A 24,437-nucleotide genomic window follows, 5' to 3' on the forward strand; every position below is an offset into this window, starting at 1 on the left:
TGATGATTAAGTAAAGGACTTCACACACACAGGACACTTGTAGGGTTTCACGTCCTGAATGTATATTTTGATGTTGATATAAAGTTGATGATTAAGTAAAGGACTTCACACACACAGAACACTTAAAGGGTTTCACACCTGTATGTATTTTTTGATGTTGATATAAATGTGATAATCGACTAAAGGCCTTCACACACACACAGAACACTTATAGGGTTTCACACCTGTATGTATTTTTTGATGTCGATATAAACTTGATGATTGACGAAAGGCCTTCACATACGTAGAACACTTGTGGGGTTTCACACCTGAATGTATATTTTGATGTTGATATAAAGTTGATGATTAAGTCAAGGACTTCACACACACACAGAACACTTAAAGGGTTTCACGTCCTGAATGTATTTTTTGATGTCGATATAAACTTGATGATTGACGAAAGACCTTCACACACACAGAACAATTATAGGGTTTCACACCTGAATGTATTTTTTCATGTTGATATAAATGCGATAATCGACTGAAGGCCTTCACACACATAGAACACTTATAGGGTTTCACACCTGTATGTATTTTTTGATGTTGATATAAATTTGATAATTGACTGAAGGCCTTCACACACACAGAACACTTATAGGGTTTCACACCTGAATGTATTTTTTGATGTCGATATAAACTTGATGATTGACTAAAGGCCTTCACACACACAGAACACTTATATGGTTTCACACCTGAATGTATTTTTTGATGTTGATATAAATGTGATAATCGACTGAAGGCCTTCACACACACAGAACACTTATAGGGTTTCACACCTGCATGTATTTTTTGATGTCGATATAAAGTTGATGATTGACTAAAGGCCTTCACACACACAGAACACTTATAGGGTTTCACACCTGTATGTATTTTTTGATGATCATTTAAATGTGATGATTGACTAAAGGCCTTCACACACACAGAACACTTATAGGGTTTCACACCTGTATGTATTTTTTGATGATCATTTAAATGTGATGATTGACTAAAGGCCTTCACACAAAAAGAACACTTGAAGGGTTTCAGACCTGAATGTATTTTTTGATGTTGATTTAAATTTGATGAACGATTAAATTCTTTCAAACACACATAACACCTGTGTGATTTATCACTTCCCTCGACGTTCTCTTTCAGGATGTTGAGAGAACTGTTCTTCTGGTTCTTGTTGGACACACCAATAAGTTTATCAGCGTACTGACCAAGAGTGCGTGTCACGTGATGATTGAAGGAAACTGCAGTGTCGACCAACGAGGAACACTTGGAACAAGAATCCTTTTTCATTTGTTTCTCTGCAATGGAAATTCACAAAGAGGATCAATAAATCCCTTTTAGAATGAAACATTTGACACAGAAAACACATTGTACTCCAATTGGATCAAAATTTTTGAGCGAAGGGAAGAGATGAGATGAGAGAGAAAGAAAAAGGCATGAAATACAGAATGAAGAGAAAGAGAGAGAGTAAAATGAGAGTGAGAAAGACAAGGAAAGAGAGAAAGAGAGGTAACCAAACACAAACACACACACACACATCCGTGTTTTTCCTCCGATCATCAAAGAGTGGGGGTCCCAAAGGCTTTGCCCCAATCCCGTCATCTGGCGAGTGAAGGGCAGTAGAATGGGAGTTTTGCAGAATAAAGGGTTTTCCGGTGGCTGGAGTGCAAATCCTGCCACAAATCTCCTAAAAAAGTCACCCATCTGCAGGAGGACGTCCGCAGACAGTTGGGCACTCAATATGGATGGCCCTTGGCTCACAAGGAACTCCTCCGCCCTTTGACAGGTTTTGTTTATAATTCTGCTGAGTGTGCATATCATACACCCTCATCACCAGGAATCCTGGTGGGGGAGACGGTCTTTTTTTTAATGATGACATCATCGACCGCTCACTCTTCGAGCAGCAGATGTCTTCAGGGAACTCTCACCAGAAAACCTGGTGGGAGAGACCGTTTAGTCAGTGACAACCCAAGCATGAAACAGGTTATCACAGGTTTACATGGTACCTGCAGCAAGTCACAGATCTAATCCGGCCTGACGTTCTGGTCGAACTGCCTAAATCCAGGATTGATGCTCACCTCCACTCATTTGTTCTCCTTTTTTCCCTGCCTGTGTCACCAACTTCCACATTCTCTTCAAATCCCTTCTTCCCTCCAGGTTTTGAAGACAGCTGTTCCCCACCATCTCAAATCACTCCCCATCGAAAACCATGATCTTGTCTACCCTCGTTAACCCCAACCCCACCCCTTCCTTCCAAATTTCAAGTTTCCCTCCTGAGAGTTTCCTTCTGTATCCATCTTGTCCACCCAATTCCTCCTCACACCCATTTTTTGTCCGCCGCCCTCTGTCTTGGCCTTCGGTTCTGCTGTTGGTGTTTCCCCCTATCTCTGCTGTTGGTGTTTTCCCCCTCTCTCTCCCGTTCCTTTTGTTCTGTTGTGTTCTGATCCGTTCAGTGTACTGGTACTCGGTATTTTCATGGATGTGAGTCCATGTCGGTGACCGATCGATTCCATCACACCCGTGAGCCACGTACAAGTTCCGTGAACGTTTCGACAATCAAAACAAATTCGGTTTCTGAACGATCTTGGTGTTCGAGTATCTACACGTCATGAAGGTACAACGTCTGTCTGGAGAACAACCTCCGTACAATGTACATTATCGTTGTTTATAAATGGTACAACTGCAATGTCGATGAGGTTCATACCTTTGTCTTGAGAGGGCGATTCATCCACAAACTCAGATTTGATCTTCATTTTCACAACAAGATCTGGAAAAAAACAAGGACAAAACCAAGTGTGTCAGGAACGTTGAACAGTTTAACAATCACATTCATTCACAAAGGACAACAAGGTGATTCAATTAACAACAGCAGGGATTTACTACACGAACCCAACCAACGTGTCCACCAAGGTTCATCCGAATCCGTCCACAACTCGTTGAGATCTCGTGATCCTTCACCTTCGGTGGTGGAGGGAATGAGTTTGTGGTTCAAACCTTCGTATGGAGGGAACGAATCATCGACGAACTCGGACTCGATCTTCACCTTCACAACACCATCTGAAACACAAACAATCCGTGAAAAGGAAACATCCAGGAACCACAAGATCTCGTTACGGAGAGAACGTCACGTACCGGGTCCGGACTCCTTATCCTCGGGTGAACCGACCATGGACCCGCTGTGTGAGGGACGGACTCCGGGATCGACCGTGTTTCCTCCATCGAAGCCGTTCGTGGATCCCGGGGTGTTCGCTTTGTGATCTTCGTCCGAGAGATCTCGGATCATCGCGCATCGTCCTCACGACAGGAGACTGTGAGGAACACGAGGGGAGAACCTGAAGTATTCCGGAAAAAACAAATCACGTGATCACGATAGATTCACGGTTTCTCAGCGGCAGATTCGCGCCGCCCGGTCACGTGACCGACGAAACAGGAAAACTCATCACTTGATCGTGTTACGGGGAAAACCACCAAACCGTTAAAATTCTGAATAATGACGTCATTAATATTAAAACTCAGAACCAATCTGAACTACAATAATATTAATCAGTTTAAAGAGACTGTCAGCAGAAAATGGTGGGAACACAAATAAATTCGGGATCGAAGAAAATTTTATCTTTTGAAGACGCCAGTTCACGGTCGAGGCTCATGGAAGAACTCGGGCCCAAAACAGATGAGGACAAACTAACAAATGGAACCAACAGCAGGACAGAGGGAGAAGGTCGACGGAGATGGACGAACAAGGGATGCAGGTCAAGATGAGGGGTTGGGGAGAGCGCACAGGGTGGACAACATGGAGAGAGAGAAACAAGATTTTGGGAGAGGGGTGTGAGGTGGTTTAATGGGGGGAGAAAAGATCATGGTTTTGGACGGGGGATGACTGGAGATGTTGGTGAACAGCTGTGTTGAAATGGAGGGAGGAATGAGATTGAAGAGAGTATGGAAGGTGGTGTCTTCTGTGAAGATCACACGAGTAATTACCGGCTTTGTGAACAGATTACAAATCCCTTTCTAAGTTCATTCAGTCTGACATCGGGGGACGGGGTGGTCAGCCGGTTCATGGAAACACTTGGGTAGAAAGATGGAGGTAATTTGATTATTTGTTTTCAAACGTGGAAATGTAAGCTTGGTTCGAGTGAAACTTCCCTTTGTATGGATTCCCCAAAACAAAGTGAGGGTGAAACAACTTGGATAGATAGACATAGATATTGTTGCGGCTCCGGATACCGAGACACCAGATTGTCACTCAGGGGGATTAATCCCCGGTTGTCCTCGGTAGAGCCGGTCCTGGGACCACCGTTCGCAATTAACGTTGTGGTTCGGTGGGTTGTTTTAGAACCATGCTTATCGTTAGTTGAGTTATTTACAGCGAAACACAGACAAGGGTACCCAGCAGATCATTCAGTTGGGAGGTGTAGGGGGGGGGGGGAGAAGAGTCGTTGTCTGTGAAGTGAAAACGTCCTGAAATGTGTACGTGCGTGTGACGTCCGTCGCCAGCACCCAGCCTTGCCGTGCACCCTCTCGCGAACAGCCTTGAATGTCAGTCGACGTCTGGGAGGGCACCGAGATCGTCTGTCGCGGGTTTAGACTGTGATGCTGCGACACGGGAAGCTCCTCACACTTCACAAAACTGGTGACGTCCAGTGACCCACACGGTCCGTCGGTGAATGACCCGCGGCCTCACACGTTGGTGACCGACCCGTGCCTCACTCGTCGGTGCTGCTCTCACTCACACGCTCACCACTTGCTCAAGCGATGGGAAGGACGAATTGTCTCGTTGTTGGAGCTGGTCAGACACCCACACGCTCATTTGCACACTTCCTCTCTGGCTCGCTTCTTCCCTCGCGTGCTTCAACTCTCGCTTCTTTATCGGCTCGCTTGACCACGTCTTGCTCGCTTCTCTTCTCCTTTTCCTCTCTGACTTTCTTTCTCATTCTCTTCTCCCTCCTCAGAACGGACATCCAATTCGTTTTATATCTGCGGCCCGTCTCAAGAAGCGCAGAGTCCCCCCCCCCCAAGCTCACCCCGCCCCACTTGCGCACGGTCACCATGACGACCCGTGCGCTCTCAAAAAAGGCAGACGTTGGCGCTCGCGAAAGAAATACATGCATAAACGTTGCTGAGGAAAAATAAAGGCTGGCGTCAGAGCTCACGAAAGAAATGTAAACGTGTCTGTCGTAAAAAAAAATTCCCATAAGAGAGGGGATCTATTCTTTACCCTTCTCAACGCATCACATTTAAAATCCCATTAGACATGGGGATGGGGCTAATCTGAACATGCATTTCAGGAAATAACTGTCTGAGGACCTGGATGTGTGGATGCATTCATCAGACCGGATTCTCAAATCCGTAACAATATCATCACCAATGCACAGGATGACTCTCCCATAAAAAACAGCTCCTGTGATTGGGTCAGTGAGTGCTCAAGAATCATGATACACCAATGTGACAATGTTAACGACACTGAACATCTTGGTGTGCAATCTGATCAAATCTACCTCTTATTGGTTCAATGATTCTTCCTCTGTAATGGAGCTGTCAGTGTAAAAGACTGTCCATCGTGAGTTTGAATCTTGACTCGGCGATAAACTACCATCCTGGTGTTTCGCAGGCAGGGCGTACGTCGATGTTTGTGCACCAACCCTTGGACGATCTGACAGTGCGTTTCCCAAGGAGGTGGCGAGTTGACAAGCGATTCGCGATCACCGACCCGTCGTGTGAAACACACACCGCCCGGAGACGCCCGGAATATCAAACATGTCCGAAATGGACAAACGAACACTTTTCTTACAGTCAGAACTGCTGCTCAGTTCAATTCTGGATCTTAGATTTTGTAATTCGGCTTAGTTTGAAATTTTCGAGGTGATGACCCGGATGGAAATGTTTCAAGTCAAGGCATGGTTCAGCAGCCAAAAAAATGATGAATTAAGACCCTGTTTTTTCTGTTCTTTTTTCTGTTTGTTTTTTTTTCTGGTAATTTGTTTCTTCTGGTTCTTTATTTTTTGTATTTTTCTGGATTTTTAAATGTTTTTTTCTGGTTTCTTACTGGTTTTTTTTTTATAGGGTTTTTTTCTGTATTTTCTCTGCGTTCTTTTTCTGTTTGTTTTTTTTGTTCTGGTTTTTAGGTCAAAGATCCGAAAAGGTCAAGTTTGAATAAAATTGTCAATTTTCATTGAGTGGACCTGAAATCTTGTTAATGGGAAGAGGAGTTTCTCTCCGAATGGCTTGCCTCTGGCCGGTGTTTGTCTCCAAGCGTGTGCAGGCGGTGTTTGTCTCCCAAGGGGAAGGGAAGGAGTTTCTCTCCGAACTGATTGCCTCCGGGCGGTGTTTGTCTCCGAATGGGAAGGGAAGGAGTTACTCTCCGAACGGCTTGCCTCCGGGCGGTGTTTGTCTCTGAAAGTGTCCAGGCGGTGTTTGTCTCCGAACGTGTCAGGCAGTGTAAATGTCTGGACGGGAGTTTATGTTCAGACGCATTGAAGCGGTTTAACTCCCAAAAGCGTCGGTCTAGATACGTCCGGGTGGTGTTTGTGTCCGAACATGTCTGGCCAGTGTTTGTTTCTGAGCCGGATTTATGGTATGACTGGTAGAAAATGGATTTCAGACATTATTTTGTTTCTATTTTCACTGTTATTCCATGCAGGATTTTGATGAGTTGAATCGTAATTAATGCTCCACTGCAGGTCTGCCTTCACTTCCTCTCACATCACACGGCCTAGTCTCCCCCCCCCTTCACTTTCTCCCCCACCCTTCCTCGCCCACCCTCCCTGCTTTCTTTTTCTCCCCTCCCTGATTTTTATTCCTCTTACTCTCAGAAATCGTCTCTACAAGACTTCTAGGCTTCTTTATCATTGTTTTTACCATAGTAGGATTCTCACGTCTCTCAGGAGTAAAGTATTCCATCCAGTCAGACACTTGAGTTCTCTCCTTTTACCATCGACATTATGGCATTGTTCTTACACCGACTGATACAAGTTCGATTCCACGAGTTCATGCACGGGTTTGAGATTTCCACACTTTGTGGCAGAGCAATGACCGATGTTGGTTGGTTTCTTGGTTCAGAAATAGAAAGATACCCACCAATGGAACACAGCTTGGTGTAGAGGAACCACTTCAAACTTGGACGACTCAGGCTTCCATACCAGAATCATTTATCAATCACAAGAATCATCGATGAATTGAAAAACAGTTTAATAAACAAAACAAAGATGAATGAAAACAAAATTAACTTGTTTTACATAACAACGTGCATTTGGAACATGTGTTGAGTCCAAGTGTTCCATTTCTCTACCTTTGGCATCATGTTTTCACAATTCTGGTTTTGTGTGAGATTTTAATCAATGAACATCATATCGTCATTATTTAGGCCAAACTCACAACTCCTTCAGGAATGTTGTCCTTTTCAATTTGTACACGAGTTCAATGTCCGCTTCCGGTGCCTCGTTTCACTCAGAACACAGAACACTTATACGGCTTAAACTTTCTTTAAACTTGATAATTGAGTAAAGGCCTTTACACACAGAACACTCGAAGGGTTTCACACCTGTAGGTATTTTTCGATGTTTGTTTAAACCTGATGATTGAGTCAAGGCCTTCACACAGAACACTTTTGGGACTTCACACCTGTATGTATTTTTTGATGTGCATTTAAATGTGATAATCGACTAAAGGCCTACACACACACAGAACACTTGTGGGGTTTCACACCTGAATGTATTTTTTGATGTCGATATAAAGTTGATGATTGAGTAAAGGCCTTCACACACACAGAACACTTGTGGGGTTTCACACCTGTATGTATTTTTTGATGTGCATTTAAATGTGATAATCGACTAAAGGCCTTCACACACGCAAGAACACTTGTGGGGTTTCACACCTGAATGTATTTTTTGATGTTTGTTTAAATTTGATAATCGACAAAAGGCCTTCACACACACAGAACACTTGTGGGGTTTCACACCTGAATGTATTTTTTGATGTTTGTTTAAATTTGATAATCGACAAAAGGCCTTCACACACACAGAACACTTGTGGGGTTTCACACCTGAATGTATTTTTTGATGTTCATTTAAATGTGATAATCGACAAAAGGCCTTCACACACACAGAACACTTATAGGGTTGCACACCTGCATGTATTTTTTGATGTTCATTTAAATATGATAATCGACTAAAGGCCTTCACACACACAGAACACTTATAGGGTTTCAAACCTGAATGTATTTTTTGATGTTGATATAAATTTGATGATTGACTAAAGGCCTTCACACACACAGAACATTTGTGGGGTTTCACACCTGTATGTATTTTTTGATGTTCATTTAAATGTGATAATCGACTAAAGGCCTTCACACACACAGAACATTTATAGGGTTTCACACCTGTATGTATATTTTGATGTTCATTTAAATGTGATAATCGACTAAAGGCCTTCACACACACACAGAACACTTGTAGGGTTTCACACCTGAATGTATTTTTTGATGTTTGTGTGAATCTGATGATTGAGTAAAGGCCTTACTGCACGTTGAAAACTTGTGGGGTTTCACACCTCTATGTATTCTTTGATGTTGATTTAAATGTGATGAACGATTAAATTCTTTCAAACACACATAACACTTGTGTGGTTTCTGACCTCCATTGACATTCTCTTTCAGGATGTTGAGAGAATTGTTCTTCTGGTTGTTGTTGGACACACCAATAAGTTTATCAATGTTCTGACAAAGAGTCCGTGTCACGTGATGATCGAAGGAAACTTCAGTGTCGAACAACGGCGAACACTTGGAACGAGAATCCTTTTTCATTTGTTTCTCTGCAATGGAAATTCACAAAGAGGTTAATAAATCCCTTTTAGAATGAAACATTTAATACAGAAAACACATTGTACTCCAATTGGAGCAAAAAATTTGAGTAGTGGGAAGAGAGGAGACGAGAGAGAGAAAAAGGAAAGAAAGAAGGAATGAAGAGAAATAGAGAGCAAGATGAGGTTGAGAAAGTCAAGGAAAGAGAGAGAAAGAGATAACCAAACACACACAAACACACACACATACAAACATACACACATACATACACATACACACACTCACACATACACATACACACATACATACACATACACACACTCACACATACACATACACACATACATACACATACACACACTCACACATACACATACACACATAAATATACACACACACACACACATACACACACACACACAAACATACACACACTCACAAACACACAGACACACTCACACACACACACACATACATAAACACACACACACTCACACACACCTGTGCCTTTCCTCCTATCATCAAGGAGTGGGGGTCCCAAAGGCTTTGCCGCAATCCCATAATCTGGCGAGTTGCCCTGCTCAGGGCAGCAGCAGAGGAGGAGCTCTCCATGTCTTTGAATTTATGGGTTTTGCGGAGTGAAGGGTTTTATGATGGCCGGAGTGAAAATCTTGCCACAAACCTCCTTAAAAAAAGTGACCCAACTGCAGGAGGACGTCCGCAGACAGTTTGGTGCTCGATATGGATGGCCCTTGGCTCACAAATGAGAGGGTGAATCGAACAGAGAGAGGGTGAGCAAGAGCAGAGGAGCAGGTTTTTAGGACACGTGGGCTGATGCCGCTGGACCGAATGCAGAATCTGAGTCAAGTTTTGACAGCAAGCTCTCCACCTTGTCAGGAGAAAAGGACACAGTGTCCAGGGGCAGTTGGGTGCGACTGGGTCAGGTGGATGCAGAAAGCGATGGGTTTTGGACAGGAGATTTCGATGCAAACATCGAGTTTAAGCATTCAGGCTTTTCACGTATGGCGTCAGCAGTTCGCCCAAGTTGAGGTAAGGAAAGGGATGGAGGGGGAACATACACCAGAAACAGATTTGATTCGATGCCACTCGGATTTGAAGGAGGGAGAGAGGTTTGAGAGTTCAGACTTGAAATGAGAAAGATGTTGTTTCGTGGATCTCCTGAAGGGAGGTACACACTTGTTCCGAGCTTTGTGGAAGGAACTGAGATTACCACAAGCTTCAGTGAACCATGTGCAGGAGGAAGGGTCAGACAACTGTAGAGAGGGCATAAATCTGTGCATGAGAGAGAGAGAGAGAGAGAGAGAGAGAGAGAGAGAGAGAGAGAGAGAGAGAGAGAGAGAGAGAGAGAGAGAGAGAGAGAGAGAGAGAGAGAGAGAGAGAGAGAGAGAGAGAGAGAGAGAGAGAGAGAGAGAGAGAGAGAGAGAGAGAGAGAGAGAGAGAGAGAGAGAGAGAGAGAGAGAGAGAGAGAGAGAGAGAGAGAGAGAGAGAGAGAGAGAGAGAGAGAGAGAGAGAGAGAGAGAGAGAGAGAGAGAGAGAGAGAGAGAGAGAGAGAGAGAGAGAGAGAGAGAGAGAGAGAGAGAGAGAGAGAGAGAGAGAGAGAGAGAGAGAGAGAGAGAGAGAGAGAGAGAGAGAGAGAGAGAGAGAGAGAGAGAGAGAGAGAGAGAGAGAGAGAGAGAGAGAGAGAGAGAGAGAGAGAGAGAGAGAGAGAGCAAGTTTCTTTGAAAGAATTCCCAGGATGAGTTTTGATGTCAGAGAAAGTAGCGATGGGAGACCAGTCGAGAAGTTTGATGGCTGTTTGGAGGCCCTGCCAGTCGGCCTCAGTGAAATGCCAGATTCAACGGCGCTGAGGTGGTTCCCTGATATCAGCTAGAGAGATGTCCACTTTGACAAGCACATGGCCAGAAGAACTGATTGGAGCGAAACGAAGAACAGCAGATATTTTCAGGGAACTCTCACAAGAAAACCTCGTGGGAGAGACGGTTCAGTCATCGACAACTCGACCATGAAACAGGTTATTACAGGTTTAGACGGTATCTGCAGCAAGTCACAGATCTAATCTGGTCAGTCCTTCTGATGGAACTGCCTAAATCCAGGATTGATGCTCACCTCCACTCATTTGTTCCTCTTTTTCCCTGCCTGTGTAACCAAATTCCACATTCTCTTGAATCCCCTTCTTCCCTCCAAGTTTTGAAGACAGCTGTTCTCTACCATCTCAAATCATGCCCCATTCACAACCATGATCTTTTCTGCCCTCATTAACCACACCCCGTCCTTCCAAATTTCAAGTTTCCCTCCTGAGAGTTTCCTTCTGCATCCATCTTGTCCACCTAATTCCTCCCCACACACATTTTTTTGTCTGCCGCCCTCTGTCTTGGCCTTCGACTCTGCTGTTGGTGTTTCCCCCTCTCTCTGCTGTTGGTGTTTCCCCTTCTCTGCTGTTGGTGTTTCCCCCTCTCTCTGCTGTTGGTGTTCCCCCCTCTCTCTGCTGTGGCATTTCCCCCCTCTCTCTGCTGTTGGTGTTCCCCCCCCTCTCTCTGCTGTTGGTGTTTCCCGCCTCTCTCTGCTATTGGTGTTTCCCCCCTTTCTCTGCTGTTGGTGTTTCCCCTTCTCTCTGCTGTTGGTGTTTCCCCCTTCTCTCTGCTGTTGGTGTTTCCCCCTCTCTCTGCTGTTGGTGTTTCCCCCTCTCTCTGCCGTTCCTTTTGTTCTATTGTGTTCTGATCCATTCAGTGTACTCGTACTCGGTATTTTCATGGATGTGAGTGCATGTCAGTGACCGATCGATTCCATCACATCCGTCGGCCACAAGTTCTCCGTGAACGTCTCGACGATCAAAACAAACTCGGTTTCTTAACGATCTTGGGGTTCGAGTACCTACACGTCATGAAGGTAAGTCCAACGTCTGTCTGGAGAACAACCTCCGTACAATGTACATTAATCGTTGTTTGTAAATGGTATAACTACAATGTCGATGAGGTTCACACCTTTGTCTTGAGAGGGCGATTCATCCACAAACTCAGATTTGATCTTCATTTTCACAACAAGATCTGGAAAAAAAACAAAAGGACAAAACCAAGTGTGTCAGGAACGTTTAACAGTTTAACAATCACATTCATTCTGTGACGTCCACGGGACTTGAACAGTCCCGCCAACGTAGAATGAGCCGAAACGATGGAGGCGGTTTATTTATTTATAACCCAAAGATGGCGGTTTCAATCGCTTTACCGCAAACGGGACGAGGAAGGTGGCACGAGTCGCTTTTCACTGAGTTGATAACGTTTATTTCTCTAACCAGAAATAACAAGACTCGGCAAGAAGAGGGATCCGGGGCGATTCGACGGGATGGTGGTGTGGGTTCGGGCGTGGGGAAAACACAAACAATTCCAATGGATTTTCCAATCTCAAACCCTCTAAGGCACCAGGTACACACACACACACACACACACACACACACACACACACACACACACACACACACACACACAACGTAGCTGGTTCTGGTGGTCAGGCTGGCCCGTGGTGTGAACGCAACAGTCCCTGGATTGGCGTCGGACGAGCTGGCGTTGCGCTCGTCAGGGGCAGGAGACACCGTGGTGCTGTCGACCTCCTGGTCCTGGCCCAAGTCCGCTCACAGCCGCCAGGGAACCAGTTCTGGCGCCAAGTTGCGAGCAGGAGAGGGAGGCAGGTCCGCCCGCCGTTCGACCCCGTACTCCGAGCCAGCAGAACCCCAGAGCCAACCTAGGTGAGGCACGAGGCTCAGCAAGGCTACAAGACACGATGAAACCAGAATCGAAAACGCCCAACAAAAAGCACGCTCTCCGCACAACAGCCTCCACCAAAACAGTCTTTCTGTCCCGATCTTCTTCCTCTTCACCTTTTCCCTCAACAGAGCCTTTTTATCCTCCCGTCCTCGTCACTTCCAATCGAGCCGTTTTATTGGCCCTGCGCCGTCGCCTTCCGCCAATCGTGATCACGGGGCGGAGCCATCCGCAGCACTGTCCTGTGACGTCACGGCAAGCCTCCAGAGAATACTAAAAGGGGTTTACGCAGACACACTTACCCTATCCCGTATCCCTATCTAATTACGTGACAATTATCATTTCCCCCTTGAAGAAATGGACATTTACTGGACAACTTATCACCACTGAATTGCTACTTATTACATCGAGATCTTGGTAAACTCGAACAGCATGGCATACCTAATTAAACATCCTAATTACCCTTTGAATGCATACCCCCCCCTCAAACGTAACAATTCACAAAGGACAACAAGGTGATTCAATTAACAACGGCAGGGATTTACTACACGAACCCAACCAACGTGTCCACCAAGGTTCATCCGAATCCGTCCACAACCAGTTGAGATCTCGTGATCCTTCACCTTCGGTGGTGGAGGGAATGAGTTTGTGGTTCAAACCTTCGTATGGAGGGAACGAATCATCGACGAACTCGGACTCGTTCTTCACCTTCACAACACCATCTGAAACACAAACAATCCGTTAAACGGACTCTTTCAGGAACCACAAGATCTCGTTACGGAGTGAACGTCACGTACCGGGTCATGTGACCGACGATACAGGAAAACTCATCAATTGATCGTGTTACGGGAAAAACTACCAAACCATTATAATTCTAAATAATGACGTCATTGATATTAAAACTCAGAAGCCAATCTCAACGACAATAATACAAGCCGGTTGGCGACATGTGTGGTCGCGACATAATTGCATACTAGTCATACAGTTTTTGACGGATCGGGCTGAAAATTTTTGACAAAGAGGTTGATTATAATGCGCAAAAAAGCCTGGAAGCCGATTTTTGACTTTCAAAAAAACTAATTTTTTTAGAATTATTAAAAAAATGTCAAAGTCCAGAGCAACGGTGCTCAAAAGCATAGAACTCGATCCTGGTATGAACCAACCTGTCAAGTTTCATCAAAATCGGTTGATTCCTCTGGCCTCCAGAGCTGTCCATTACATACAGACATACAGACATACAAACAAACATACAGACAGACAGACAGACATACAGACATACAAACAAACAAACAGACAGACGGAAAAAGTGAAAATAAGGGTACTCGAGCGACCACCCAATTAATCAGTTGAAAGGGACTGTCAGCAGAAAATGGTGGGAACACAAATAAATTCGGTATCGAAGGAAATTTTATCTTTTGAAGAAGCCAGTTCACGGTCGAGGCTCGTGGAAGGGCTCGGGCTCAAAACAAATGAGGACAAACATCACAAAGGGAACCAACAGCAGGATAGAGGGAGAAGGGATGCAGGGATGCAGGTCATGATGCGGGGTTGGGGAGAGCGCACAGGGTGGACAACATGGAGAGAGAAACAAGATTTTGGGAGAGGGGTATGAGGTGGTTTAATGGGGGTGGAAAACATCATGGTTTCGGAAGGGGGGATGACTTGAGGTGTTGGTGAACAGCTGTCTTGAAGACCTGGATGGAGGAATGAGATTGAAGAGAGTATGGAAGGTGGTGTTTTCTGTGAAGAGAACACGAGTTATTGCCGGCTTTGTGAACAGATTACAAATCCCTTTCTAAGTTCATTCAGTCAGGCATCAGGGGACGGGGTGGTCAGCCGGTTCATGGAAACACTTGGGTAGAAAGGTGGAGGTAATTTGATGATTTGTTTTTAACCATGGAAATGTTAGCTTGGTTCGAGTGAAACTTCCCTTTGAATGGATTCCCCAAAACAAAGTGAGGGTGAAACAACTTGGAGAGATAGACATTGATATTGTTGCGGCAACGGTTACCGAGACACCAGCTTGTCACTCAGGGGGTTAATCCCCGGTTGTCCTCGGTAGAGCCGGACCTGGGACCACCATTCACAATTAACGTTGTGGTTCGGTGGGTTGTTTTAGAACCATGTTTTCGGGGGTTGACTTACTTGCAGCTAAACACAGACAAGGGTACCCCAGCAAATCATTCAGGGGCGGGAGACGAGTCATCTCGCTCACCAGAGTAGTTGTCTGTGAAGTGAAAACGTCCTGAAATGTGTGCGTGCGTGTGACGTCCGTCGCCAGCACCCAGCCTTGCCGTGCACCCTCTCGCGAACAGCCTTGATTGCCAGTCGACGTCTGGGAGGGCACCGAGGTCGTCTGTCGCGGGTTTAGACCCTGGTGCTGCGACACGGCAGCTCCTCACACTTCACGAAACTGGTGACGTCCAGTGACCCACACGGTTCGTCGATAAATGACCCACGCATCACGTTGGTGACCGACACATTCCTCACTCGTTGTCGGTGCTGCTCTCACCCACACAAGCACCACATGCTCGCTTGCTCAAGCAATTCTCACTTCTTTCTCGGCTCGCTTGCCCACGTCTTGCTCGCTTCTCTCCTCCTTTTCCTCTCTGACATTCTTTCTTGTTCTCTTCTCCCTCCTCTTACTTCTCTCGCCTCAGAACGGACATCCAATTCGTTTTATATCTGCGGCCCGTCTCAGCGGGCACAGAGTCCTCCCCAAGCTCACCCAGCCCCACTTGCGCATGGTTACCATGACGACCCGTGTGCTCTTAAAAAAGGCGGGCGTTGGCGCTCGCGAAATAAATACGTGCATAAACGTTGCTGAGGAAAAATAAGGGCTGGCGTCAGAGCTTGCGAGAGAAATGTGTGTAAACGTGTCTGTCGTAAAAAAAAAAAAATTCCCATAAGAGAGGGGATCTATTCTTTACCCTTCTCAACGCATCACATTTAAAATCCCATTAGACATGGGGATGGGGCTAATCTGAACATGCATTTAAGGAAATAACTGTCTGAGGACCTGGGTGTGTGGATGCATTCATCAGACCGGATTGTGAAATCCGTAACAATATCATCACCGATGCAAAGGATGACTCTCCCATAAAAAACAGCTCCTGTGATTGGGTCAGTGAGTGCACAAGAACCATGGTACACCAATGTGACAATGTTAACGACACTGAACATCTTGGTGTGCAATCTGATCAAATCTACCTCTTATTGGTTCAATGATTCTTCCTCTGTAATGGAGCTGTCAGTGTAAAAGACTGTCCATCGTGAGTTTGAATCTTGACTCGGCGATAAACTGCCATCCTGGTGTTTCGCAGGCAGGGCGTACGTCGATGTTTGTGCACCAAACCTTGTACGATCTCACAGTACCTTTCCCAAGGAGGTGGCGAGTTGACAAGCGATTCGCGATCACCGACCCGTCGTGTGAAACACACACCTCCCGGAGACGCCCGGAATATCAAACATGTCCGAATTAGACAAGCGAACAATTTTCTTCCAGTCGGAACTGCCTTTCAGTTCAATTCTGGATCTTAGATTTTGTAATTCGGCTTCGTTTGAAATTTTCGAGGTGATGACCCGGATGGAAACGTTTCAAGTCAAGGTATGGTTCAGCAGCCAAAAAAAATGAATCGAGACCCTCGTTTTTTTCTTGTCTTTTTTTTCTGTTTTTTTCTGGTGTTTTGTTTCTACTGGTTCTTTATTTTTTGTATTTTTTTCTGGATTTCTTCATGTTTTTTTTCTGGTTTCCTACTGTTTTTTTGCGAGGTTTTTTTTCTATATTTTCTCTGCGTTCTTTTGCTGTTTGTTTTTTTTCTTCTGGTTTTTAGGTCATAGATCAGAAAAGGTCAAGTTTGAATAAAGTTGTCAATTTTCATCCAGTGGACCTGAAATCTTGTTAACGGGAAGAGGAGTTTCGCTCCAAACTGCTTGCCTCTGAGTGGTGTTTGTATCTGAACAGGAAGGGAAGAAGTTTCTCTCCAAACGACTTGCCTCCGGGCGGTGTTTTACAAACGTTGCGACAGAACAATGACCTGTGTTGGTTGGTTGCTTGGTCCAGAAATAGAAAGATACCCACCAATGGAACACAGCTTGGTGCAGAGGAACCACTTCAAACTTGGACAACTCGTGCTTCCATGCAAGAATCATTTATCAATCACAAGAATAATCAATGAATTGAAAAAGTTTAATAAACAAAAGAAAGATGAATGAAAACAAAATTGACTTGTTTTCCATAACAATGTGCATTTGGTGCATGTGTCGAGTCCGAGTGTTCCATTTCTCTCCCTTTGGCATAATCTTTGAACAATTCTGGGTTTCGTGTAAGATTTTGATCATTGAACAACATATTGTGACGTCCACGGGACTTGAACAGTCCCGCCAACGTAGAATGAGCCGAAACGATGGAGGCGGTTTATTTATTTATAACCCAAACATGGCGGTTCTAATCGCTCTACCGCAAACGGGACGAGGAAGGTGGCACGAGTCGCTTTTCACTGAGTTGATGATGTTTATTTGTTTTTATTATTAACCAGAAATAACAAGACTCGGCAAGAAGAGGGATCCGGGGCGATTCGACGGGATGGTGTGGGATCGGGCGTGGGGAAAACACAGACAATTCCAATGAATATACAGATCTCAAACCCTCTAAGGCGCCAAGTACACAGACACACACACACACACACACACACACACACACACACACACACACACACACACACACACACACACAAAACGTAGCTATTTCTGGTGGTCAGCCTGGACCGTGGTGTGGACGCAACTGTCCCTGGATCAGCGTCGGACGAGCTGGCCTTGCTCTCGTCAGGGGGGGCAGGAGAAACCGTGGTGCTGTCGACCTCCTGGTCCTGGCCCAAGTCCGCTCACAGCCGCCAGGGAACCAGTTCTGGCGCCAAATTGCGAGCAGGAGAGGGAGGCAGGTCCGCCCGCCGTTCGACCCCGTACTCCGAGTCAGCAGAACCCCAGAGCCAACCAAGGTGAGGCACGAGGCTCAGCAAGGCTCCAAGACACGATGAAGAACACGATCGAATCAGCACAAGTATGCTTCCCGCGCAACAGCCTCCACACCAAAAAAACACGATCTTTTTGTCCCGATCTTCTTCCTCTTCCTTTTCGACCCCGAACAGAACCTTTTTATCCTCCTGTCCTCGTCACTTCCAATCGAGCCGTTTTATTGGCCCACCGCCGTCGCCTTCCGCCAATCGTGATCACGGGGCGGAGCCATCCGCAGCCCTGTCCTGTGACGTCACGGCCAGCCTCCAGGGACTACGAAAAGGGGTTTACGCAGACACACTTACCCTATCCCGTGTCCCTATCTAATTACGTGACAAATATCATTTCACCCTTGAAGAAATGAACATTTACTAGACAACTTATCACCACTGAATTGCTACTTATTACATCGAGATCCTGGTAAACTCGAACAGCATGGCATACCTAATTAAACATCCTAATTACCCTTTGAATGCATACCCCCCCGTCAAACGTAACACTGCCCCCTCCTCTGGTACCACAGCTCCTGCAAGGTATATCACAGGCGCTACCATACCAGCCTTAACACTTACTGACTCACACCTAATTAACCTAACGAAATAAAGTAGGAGGGGCAATGGGCAGCGAGTCGCAGCTAACTTACCTATCCTGCTTAATGTACTACCCCCTTATGGCCTTATCCTCGCCGAAACAATCATTCGTTTTTTGTTTTTTTTTGTTGTTTTTTTTATCACATGAGAGCACTGAGCGAAGTTGCACTCCATCTTCTGGATCATCGCTCTTGCCCAACACTCTTCCAGTGATCTGGGGAGGGGAAACAAAAGGTTCCACAAAAACACAACACTTATACTTTACATTCCTACTCTAAGCCTTAACGACACTCTTCACAGGATATTTACACTTGACCGCCTCCCCCAGTGGATGCTAAAAGACCCAGCGTTACCTGGGGAGCCAATTTTCAAATTTGCTTGCCCCAAAATGATGCGGACATCATGCCCTTGCTGCACCTGTCAAGTTGTGCGGGATCGGGTAGGACTCACACATCTTCACAACACTCACACCATGGTCATCATCACATTTCTAGGTCATGGTCCTCATTTTAATCATGCAGGCTGAATCCTGTCGTGGCCGTGGGGTGGGTTACCACAAGATGATGGGGGCATCTCAGGTGCAACCATGCCCACAGGTAAGCTTTAGTCCAACCCGGACGTTTCTCCGCCCCGCTCCCTTTGATTCCCTCCCCCCTGGTAGCCATCAGCTCTAATCCCGTACAACACTCTGGAAGGGGTCTCACTGGCTCCTCTGGCCTTCCTGGGTCGCCAAGGTCCTACCCGCCTTGGTCGCCCAACCAGACCCTCTCCCGGTTGCCTCCAGACACTGTCACCATTAGCCACCAGGTGGTGAATCTCCTTTAAGGGGGTCGCAATTCACGCTCACCGTGAGCTTCAGCAATCCCTGTGGACAAGCACATCATCCCCACCCACAAAACCCACATGACTCCCCCACCCCATCGGCCTTACATGTGACACCTGCATTTCTAACACTTCGCCGACCATGACCTTCCCTGTTACCACACCATGTCCAATAAAAAATCAATGTGTGCACCATACATTTCACTTCTTAACTTAAAACAACTCACACAGCACTTCTCACCCGATCCACGCACTAGGCATTGGACAGCCACTTGTGCCCGCTTTGTTACCAATTACCCACTGTCCCTATTGTCACTCTAAAACCCAGCAGCACTTACAAACCCATGCCAATTTCTCCACAATTCACTTTTTTCACCAAAGGGGGGAACTTCGCCACGATCTCACCAGCCGAGCATGGCCCTATATGCTCAGCCCGATCTAGTCTCCCCGACCCCCGACAGTGATTTCCGGACCCGACCTATAAAAGGGCATCTCGGATAGACCTGGCGGTTCAGCAGGAGGATTCATCCTCTGAAGCATCTGGGTAATGCCAATTTCTCCCAGCCCCCCTCCCTGATCCTGCATCTCCGCCTGTCGGATCGTCACCGATGGCCTCTCGGGCACCCGACCCGGCCGACTCCACGAGGCCAGCCTGGCCGCGCACTCGGCCGCTCGGTGCACGGTGGGTGGATCCTGTAGCTCCACTCGCGCTCGGACCTCAGGGTCAGGAAGAGCAGCTAAAAATTTCTCTAGTGCCAGTCTGTCCCACGCCTCCACTGTAAGGTCCCGATACGCGATCCTGACTGATTGGTAAATGTCCTGTGCCAGCTCCTGCACTGTCTCACCCGGCTTTAATCTGCGGTGCTGGAGCTGGGCCCGCACCAGATCACAGTTTGCCGCGAACCCAAACCGACGGCTCAACGCCTCGCAAATGCGGGAGCTGGTCAACATCCCCTCCGCGATCATGTTTAACACATCTGCGGCTGGTCCCCGCAACGTTGCCACCAAATTTCCTGTACGTTCCTGCTCATTCCACCCGTTTAGTCGGGAAATGCACTCAAATTGCGTCAGAAAAGCTTCAACGCTCCCTGACCCGTCGAAATTTACCAGGGGGATCACTTTTACGGTGGCCCGCTTCTCAGTTTCTCCCTTGTCCGAATCCAGCCCAGGGATCAAACACCCTTGTGGCTGCGTATCCAATTTCGGAGCCCACTGTGGCCAAAGATGTTTTGTGGTGAGGGTCTCATGGGTCAATTTTGCCTCCTGTTCCAAACGTTGAATGGACCGATTCACCTCTTCCCGCAGGATCTTCTGGGCCCGCACAACCTCCTCCAAGGCTCCGTCGCGAGTTTGTAGCTGCTCCTCAACCAACCCGGACACTCTACTTACAAAAGACGGCTCGACCAGGCCTTTATCCAAGACTTCATCTTGGCTCATAATTTTATCTTGTTCGTCCAAACGAGCCTCCAATCCTTTTACCTCCTCCGCCAAATTCATCCTTTGCTTCCTCAGCTCTCCCCACTCTTCAACCTGCAGCTGCATACGAGCATCCACACAGGCACGATGACGTTCCAGGCTTTCATCCACTTTATCAACCCGAATGCTCGTTGCATTAATTTTATCTACCAATTTTTTCGTATATTTTCCCCCTCCAATGTAATTTCTACCTTTGTTTCCTCCAATCTATCCTCGAATTTACTTTGTATTTCTCCTAATTTAACATCCACACACTCCTGCATCTCAGTTTTCATTTTCTCCATCTTTTCCCCCAATTCATCCCTCATTAAATCAATCCGTACACCCAACTGTTCCCCCATTACCCCCAATCGATCCGCCATCTCTGCCCCCTGTGCCGTCATTTCTGCCCTCTGTGTTACGAATTGATTTTCCATTTGTGCCGTCATTTCTGCCATTTGTGCTCCCTGTGCCGTCATTTTTGCCCCCTGTGCTGTAATTGCACTCATTAAACGTTCCAACATTGTCCAGATCGTCATCGTGCCGGTTTCCGGCGCTGCCGGCTCCGTTACGGGCGATGATGCACGGTCCACGCTCGGAATGGGGGAGGTTCCAACCCAACCCCCGTCTCTCCCTTCTTCCCCCGACTCGCTGCCAGACACGTGGCATTCCTCCTCAAACATCTGCACATCCGCCATGGTGCAGAAGTCCCGTTTGCCGCCAATTAATTTAAATTTGAAAAATCCCGCCAAAATTTTCCCGCGCTCGCGCGCTTTTCTGTAATAATTTTTTATTCCAATTCGTGCCGAGATTTTAATCTTGGTATATTCTCCCGATACCAAATATAATTTAGAGGGGTTCGAACATCCAACACCCTGACACCAATGTGACGTCCACGGGACTTGAACAGTCCCGCCAACGTAGAATGAGCCGAAACGATGGAGGCGATTTATTTGTTTATAACCCAAACATGGCGGTTCTAATCGCTCTACCGCAAACGGGACGAGGAAGGTGGCACGAGTCGCTTTTCACTGAGTTGATGATGTTTATTTGTTTTTATTATTAACCAGAAATAACAAGACTTGGCAAGAAGAGGGATCCGGGGCGATTCGACGGGATGGTGTGGGATCGGGCGTGGGGAAAACACAGACAATTCCAATGAATATACAGATCTCAAACCCTCTAAGGCGTACACACACACATGAAACGTACACACACACACAAGTACACACACACATACACACACACACACACACACACACACACACACACACACACAAAACGTAGCTATTTCTGGTGGTCAGGCTGGACCGTGGTGTGGACGCAACTGTCCCTGGATCAGCGTCGGACGAGCTGGCCTTGCTCTCGTCAGGGGGGGCAGGAGAAACCGTGGTGCTGTCGACCTCCTGGTCCTGGCCCAAGTCCGCTCACAGCCGCCAAGAAACCAGTTCTGGCGCCAAATTGCGAACAGGAGAGGGAGGCAGGTCCGCCCGCCGTTCGACCCCGTACTCCGAGTCAGCAGAATCCCAGAGCCAACCAAGGTGAGGCACGAGGCTCAGCAAGGCTCCAAGACACGATGAAGAACACGATCGAATCAGCACAACAACAAGTATGCTTCCCACGCAACAGCCTCCACACCAAAAAAACACGATCTTTTTGTCCCGATCTTCTTCCTCTTCCTTTTCGACCCCGAACAGAACCTTTTTATCCTCCTGTCCTCGTCACTTCCAATCGAGCCGTTTTATTGGCCCACCGCCATCGCCTTCCACCAATCGTGATCACGGGGCGGAGCCATCCGCAGCCCTGTCCTGTGACGTCACGGCCAGCCTCCAGGGACTACAAAAAGGGGTTTACGCAGACACCCTTCCCCTATCCCGTGTCCCTATCTAATTACGTGACAATTATCATTTCCCCCTTGAAGAAATGAACATTTACCAGACAACTTATCACCACTGAATTGCTACTTATTACATCGAGATCCTGGTAAACTCGAACAGCATGGCATACCTAATTAAACATCCTAATTACCCTTTGAATGCATACCCCCCCTCAAACGTAACAATATCATCATTATTTAGACAAAGCCACTGTTGCTCACAACTTCAGGAATGTTGTCCTTTTCAATTTTGTGCACGAGTTCAATGTCTGCTTACAGTACGTTTCATTCAGAACACTTGTACGGTTTAAATTTCATCGGGATTCTTTGATGTTTTTATAAACTTGAGAACTGAGTGAAGGCCTTACTGCACATTGAGCACTTTCAAGACTTAACACCTGAATGTATTTTTTGATGTTTGTTTAAACTTGATGATTGAGAAAAGGCCTTTACCCACAACACTTGAAGGGTTTCACACCTGAATGTATTTTTTGATGTTGATATAAATGTGATGAACGAGTAAAGGCCTTACTGCACGTTGAACACTTGTGGGGTTTCACACCTGTATGTATTTTTTGATGTTGATTTAAATGTGATGATTGACTGAAGGCCTTCACAAACACCCAGCACTTGAAGAGTTTCACACCTGTATGTTCTTTTTCATGTTTGTTTGAACTTGATGATTGAGTAAAGGCCTTTCTGCACGTTGAACACTTGTAGGATTTCACACCTGCATGTATTTTTTGATGTTGATTTAAATGTGATGATTGACTTAAGGCCTTCAAACACAGAGAGCACTTGTGTGCTTTCTGACTTCCTTCGACATTCTCTTTCAGGATGTTTAGAGAACTATTCTTCTTGTTGTTGCTGGACACACCAATAAGTTGATCAACGTCCTGACAAAGAGTGCGTGCCACATGATTATTGAAAGGAACTTCAGTGTCGACCAACGAGGAACACTTGGAACAAGAATCCTTTTTCATTTGTTTCTCTGCAATGGAAATTCACAAAGAGGATCAATAAATCCCCTTGAGAATAAAACATTCAACAGAGAAAACACATTGTACTCCAATTGGATCAAAAAATTTGAGCGATGGGAAGAAAGAGGAGAGAGAGAAAGAAAAAGGAAAGAAATAAAGAATGAAGAGAAAGAGAGAGTAAAATGTGAGCGAGAAAGACAAGGAAAGAGAGAAAGAGAGAAAAGCAAACACACACACACACACACACACACACACACACACACACACACACACACACACACACACACACACACACACACACACACACACACACACATCTGTGCTTTTCCTCCTATCATCAAGGAGTGGGGGTCCCAAAGGCTTTGCCCCAATCCCGTCATCTGGCGAGTTGCCCTGCGAAGGGCAGCAGCATGGCAGGCACTCTCCATTCCTTTGCATTTGTGGCCGGAGTGTAAATCTTGCCCCAAACCTCCTAAAAAGGTAACCAAACTGCAGGAGGACGTCCGCAGACAGTTAGGCACTCGGCATGGATGGCCATTGGCTCACAAGGAACTCCTCCACCCTTTGACAGGTTTTGTTTATAATTCTGCTGGGTGTCCATATCATACACCCTCCTCACCAGGAAACCTGGTGGGGAAGACGGTCTTCTCATTTTTTACTGTATACGTTGACGAGGTTCGAGGCTCGTATCAGAGCTAACACAGAACGCACAGCAAGGGGAGCATGAGACCAAAGGGGTGGGAGATGGAAGGACAAAAGAGTGGGGAACAGAGACATGAGATCTGTGGAAGGGAGAGGTATGGGACGGGGACCATGGGGAATACAAGATGGACATTACAGGGACTTTCAGGAAGGAAAGCAGGGAATTTGAAGGAGGTGGGTTTGGGGTGGATTAACGGGGGCAGAAAAGATTGAGGATTTGGATGGGGGACGATAAGAGGTGGTGGTGAACAGCTGTTTTGAAGGCCTGGAGGGAAGAATGGGATTGAAGAGAGTGCGAAAGTTTATTCCAAAGGTGGGGAAAAAGAGGAATGAAAGAGTGAAGGTGAGCAGTGATTCGTGATTTTGGGAAATTTACCAGAGGGGGGTTGCTGGCGAACT

General features: G+C 46.4%; 1 protein-coding gene across 1 annotated transcript in view; it reads right to left on the reverse strand.

Moving 5' to 3' along the window:
- The window catches only part of LOC147008070 (uncharacterized), a 48,586-nt gene that overhangs the window by 18,931 nt on the left and 5,218 nt on the right, over nucleotides 1–24,437 (reverse strand). Inside the window, exons 4-9 of the mRNA XM_085865753.1 lie at nucleotides 13,260–13,322; nucleotides 11,827–11,889; nucleotides 8,659–8,835; nucleotides 2,920–3,087; nucleotides 2,735–2,797; nucleotides 445–1,328 (exon numbers count right to left, since the gene is read on the reverse strand). Of these exons, the coding sequence (XP_085721879.1) occupies nucleotides 445–1,328; nucleotides 2,735–2,797; nucleotides 2,920–3,087; nucleotides 8,659–8,835; nucleotides 11,827–11,889; nucleotides 13,260–13,322 (1,418 nt within the window). The remainder of the gene's footprint in view (nucleotides 1–444; nucleotides 1,329–2,734; nucleotides 2,798–2,919; nucleotides 3,088–8,658; nucleotides 8,836–11,826; nucleotides 11,890–13,259; nucleotides 13,323–24,437) is intronic.

This window comes from Eptatretus burgeri, chromosome 22 (genome assembly GCF_056783735.1).
Source record: "Eptatretus burgeri isolate ZD-2024b chromosome 22, Ebu_testis_v1, whole genome shotgun sequence".
Classification (NCBI taxonomy): Eukaryota; Metazoa; Chordata; class Myxini; order Myxiniformes; family Myxinidae; genus Eptatretus; species Eptatretus burgeri.